The sequence below is a fragment of the Mya arenaria genome, chromosome 5, assembly GCF_026914265.1.
Source record: "Mya arenaria isolate MELC-2E11 chromosome 5, ASM2691426v1".
Classification (NCBI taxonomy): Eukaryota; Metazoa; Mollusca; class Bivalvia; order Myida; family Myidae; genus Mya; species Mya arenaria.
In genome coordinates, this window is record NC_069126.1 from 3,153,259 (window position 1) to 3,157,495 (window position 4,237).

Below are 4,237 nucleotides of genomic sequence, written 5' to 3' on the forward strand. Positions count from 1 at the left end.
TGTCTTTTTGCTGTAAGTGAAAATCCCATTCTCATAGCGTGACGTGTGTTAAAGGTCAGGGATTCTTTTAAGGTTATTTTACTTTTCTTTATTGTATAACATATTTCATAAGATGCGACACAACATTTTAGCCCCTAACCATTATAGACCCATCTGTGGTTGTCGCTGTTTATTTGTGTACACGTTTACTAATATGGTTACAATGAAACCAGCATCAACCAGTTCAATGAAGCAATTAAAAAGCGTCCCAAGAAGTACCTCTCAATTCCAAATATTGACTTTGTGTCAAGGATTAATGAGTGTTATGTTATGATCAGGATCTTTTTTTTTCGTTATCGTCTGAGCAATCCAACCCCCTTCACCCCCTCCTGAAAAAAGAACAACAGCCAAACACATACACAATCTAGATACCAAATGGCGACATATCTAGCCCGTTAAAAAAACTTTGTCATGGACATACTATCCTTCTATAAACAATTCATTGAACTTGCGACACTTCGCCTCAGCAGTGTGAACCTCCATGGCATTTTTTTAATCCTATGTTGCATAGTAAATATACTTCCCGGTTAAGGTTCAATCAAGACAAGTCCTATCAACAGTACCCTTTTGACATTTAAGCTTTAAGTGTGACCTTGATCTTTTAGGTTCAGACATGGGTCTTGTGGTTTACACGTGACCTTATCATTCTACACTTTCATGTTGTTGTTTGTTTGTAAATCCTATAATGCATTGAAAAGGATCATTTCAACCTTTGACCTCTAAGTGTGACCTTTACCTTTGAGATGCAAACCTAGTTATTGTACGGGACACGCCACATCATGGTGAATTTTCATGGCAGGTAAATGCAGTCTTTTGAATGATAGTTTTTTCTCCTAATGTTCTGGATAAGACTTTTAAATCAATATTGAACGAAATATAATGCATTGGTGTTTAATTGCGAATTTCATTTTATTTGTCGTACTTATATACCCGCTAGTATTTAGGCTTTATGACATTTAGATGAATAATTGGCTTCCATTAAAAAGGTTCGCAAATTATCCAAAATAGCACTTTTAAATCTCTGTGAACGCAAAATGCATAAGGAAGGCTATCTTAAACATTTGGACTTTCGGAAACTTATTTTACTTTTTATTGAGGTAAAGTTTCCACAAGGGTAAATTTCAATGCCACACACTTGGTTCTGGTCAGTTTATTTTGGCATCTTGAACGATTCTAATCAACCTAATGCTTGATAGCGAAAATAGACAAAATAACTTTCACATGTAAATCATAGATATATAAATGTTAACAAATTTTGCTGCAGAATACGGTAGCGAGTAAAGTAACTGTTCTGTACCATGCGGCCAGCGTCCAATATCTAATTTGCGTATAGTGAATAACGTTCTAAACGTCTGTGTGTAAGCTTATTTATACTCGCACTCGTGCCTTGCCCATTCGGCGAGTGTTCCGATAAGATTGTTAGTCATTTTAGGTTTTTCTAGCTTAGTGAACAGACAGAATGTAACTCTGGTAAGAGCTACCCTAGTTTTTTTTTTATCGCGTACCGGTGTATAGCACGGCCACACGGGACCTCCTTTTAACGTCCCTCCCGGAAAACGTTTAGTACTTTTAGTGGTGTAGTGGGGAATCGAACTTGCGACCCCTGGATTTACAGTCAAGTGGGATATCACTCGACCACGGATCCGCCGCACAGCGTTGTTAACTATTCGAACGATAGTTATTATACAGTTAAGCTATACCTACTGGTTACCGTTCCAATATGGTAGTAAATGAAACCACGAACACAAGGAAGTCAATCTCAAACACGGTACAATAGCGGCAAGGAGTTTGTTTTCAAAATGACCTTGATAACATTTACACCTTTGTACATAACATTCATTTACGTCGTAAGATAACGTATCATATTTAACATTCATGAGTGTAAATTGAAACACTGAGCTGTTGTTTCAAAATATATAGTTGTATAATAGCAAAAAGAAAAAAAGAAGAGAGGACAGATGATTAAGCATGGATATTTTAAAGTTTAATTTCTTATCAGTGGTCTTAATCACAATTCTGCATCAAGGTAGGATAAAGTTGTATAGTAGTTATTGGACATTTTTTTTTCAGATTGCCACATACATAAGGGAGACATCAAATTAATTTAATAAGTATAACGAAAAAAAACAAACTAGAAAGTTTCTCCGGCAGTATAATTTGATACCAGGTACTCTCGTTTGGCATTCGGCGACCAACCGCAACGGTAGGCATATACTGCATAGTGTTTTATGCAACCTTTATACAAATTTATGATTGCTGAATATTTTTGTAAACACTGCAAAGTTGTTAATAAAAATAGTGAATCATTTCTGTAATTGCAAATGTAATGAAAACACTGATCAAAAAATATTTCAGGGTTTTAATCAATGGGTTCAGTAAGAGAGATCTTTCTCCCACCTCAGATTAGTAGATCCAATCATTTAACCTTGCTAGAAATTCACACTTTGCCCACGGGCGAAGATAAAATGCCCGTATGGAACTCCTTTTTAATGGTCCCCACATTGTAATTATTGTTTTGAATGACCTCTTTTACGTAGATGGGGACAATCTAACAGAACTTGAGCAGCACGACTATTTCTATTTCATCTTTTTAAAACTCGAACTCGCAAAAGACGAGAATGCCCCTTTATTAGTCAATTTATGTGTGTCCATTCATTGCGCAAGGAACCCTGCTGTCATTTTCTTCATTGAATTTATTCTATATTATTCAGGTCATGGACAAGTCCAGCTTAATACAAATGGTGCCATAACAGCTGTTCTTGGAAACAACACATATCAACTTACATGTACTCATAGTGGTTTAACAGAATCACAAATTCAATTGCTTTCACTAAAACTTGTGAAAGATGGGGTACATTTGGTAGTTATCCCTCCTTTTTCATTTAGTGGGGCAAATGTAACAGTTAATGCAACAATGTCTTCGAGAATGTCAGTAGTGCGGTTTACTGCTAACAACCCTACCACGACAGTAACGTTCCAGTTTACTAAGTGTGGGGATGAAGGAACATACACCTGGGTAGGGTTTTACTATGATCCAACAAGTGGTGCATCTCAAGTATCACAAACTCAAGATATAACAGTGAAAGGTATATATGCAATTTTTTGATATCGGACATAAACCTATTGAGTTTACAGACTAGTTAACATAGTAACCTTAAATAACTAGGTCATAGTGAATAACTCACTGACAAAGAATGTGCATTCTCATGCATGCTGTAACACTAGTTTCTTCTTTACTAAACCTCTATTACAATTAAGTTCTACTTCTCTAAATAGCGATTGCAAGTTAAAATATGTTTGTTTACCATTTCAGCTCTTCCAGGTTTTGAACCGGTTGATTCAGTGCTGTCATACACACCTAACACCAACATTGCCGTTGGTGACAAGGTCACATTCACATGTAGCGGTGATGTTGGAAACAATCCAGTTGGTGTTCTGGCCTGGTTCTACTTCAGAGAGGGTGAGGTTACACCTGTTGATGAATCTTCAAATGCCGTTTCAACTGCACCTCAGGTATCAAGGAAGTGCAGTAGGTCAAGGTCATCAACATTGGAGCTGACATTGACAAGAGATATGTACAATATGGTGGTGCGCTGCACGGTGCAGCAAGATAGAAGAACTTCTGACGGGGAAGGACATGTACAAAAAAGTATAATCGATGTGATGTGTAAGTAGTTCCCATTAGTATATACATATAATACTTGTCAATGCAGATTACAGCGTTGTACAAAACAGATACATGTAAGTCTAATCCCTCTGACCTGACTGACTGAAACAAATTCCGCCGACCCAAACACAGAATTGCCCCAAAATTCAAAAGTCGGATGAATCCATCTTTAGCCTGTTCTGTGTACGATATTTTAGCCGTGCCTTAACTTGTTGCTTGGTAAGAAATGAAATGATTCCGGAAACATGACAACAAGTGTTTTTCAGTATCTTAGAGGACAATATGCATCCATTTAAAGGAGGCACATGAACCCGAGCCAAAAACACAGTTTTCTATTGTTATGTATTAATAACACTTTTTAGCGCGTGGATTATTTTACGAAATGTTGTTCTACACTCTTGTTATTGTTGTCATAGCCTGGGTATCAATGGCGTCGTTGGCTAAAAACGTCAATCTTTGCCATAGCTGAAAGTGTTAAAAGGCTCTTCGTGCTTTCAAGCGCGATTTTATTATTTAACGATTCTGTTCACC

At 37.0% G+C, this 4,237-nt stretch overlaps 1 protein-coding gene across 1 annotated transcript; it reads left to right on the forward strand.

Moving 5' to 3' along the window:
• Positions 1–1,930: 1,930 nt before the first annotated feature.
• LOC128233472 (uncharacterized) lies at positions 1,931–3,904 on the forward strand. The gene is made up of 3 exons (XM_052947156.1): positions 1,931–2,065; positions 2,751–3,125; positions 3,353–3,904. The coding sequence occupies exons 1-3, from the start codon at positions 2,008–2,010 to the stop codon at positions 3,712–3,714; spliced, it is 795 nt and encodes a 264-aa protein (XP_052803116.1). The 5' UTR covers positions 1,931–2,007; the 3' UTR covers positions 3,715–3,904.
• The last annotated feature ends 333 nt before the right edge of the window (positions 3,905–4,237 follow it).

What these genes read in the sequence shown, in the direction of transcription:
- LOC128233472 (XM_052947156.1), top strand. Translation starts at nt 2,008, where the DNA reads ATGGATATTTTAAAGTTTAATTTCTTATCAGTGGTCTTAATCACAATT. An exon ending in AATCACAATTCTGCATCAAG is followed by an intron (nt 2,066 to 2,750) that starts GTAGGATAAAGT and finishes TATATTATTCAG; the next exon opens with GTCATGGACAAGTCCAGCTT. An exon ending in TCAAGATATAACAGTGAAAG is followed by an intron (nt 3,126 to 3,352) that starts GTATATATGCAA and finishes TTACCATTTCAG; the next exon opens with CTCTTCCAGGTTTTGAACCG.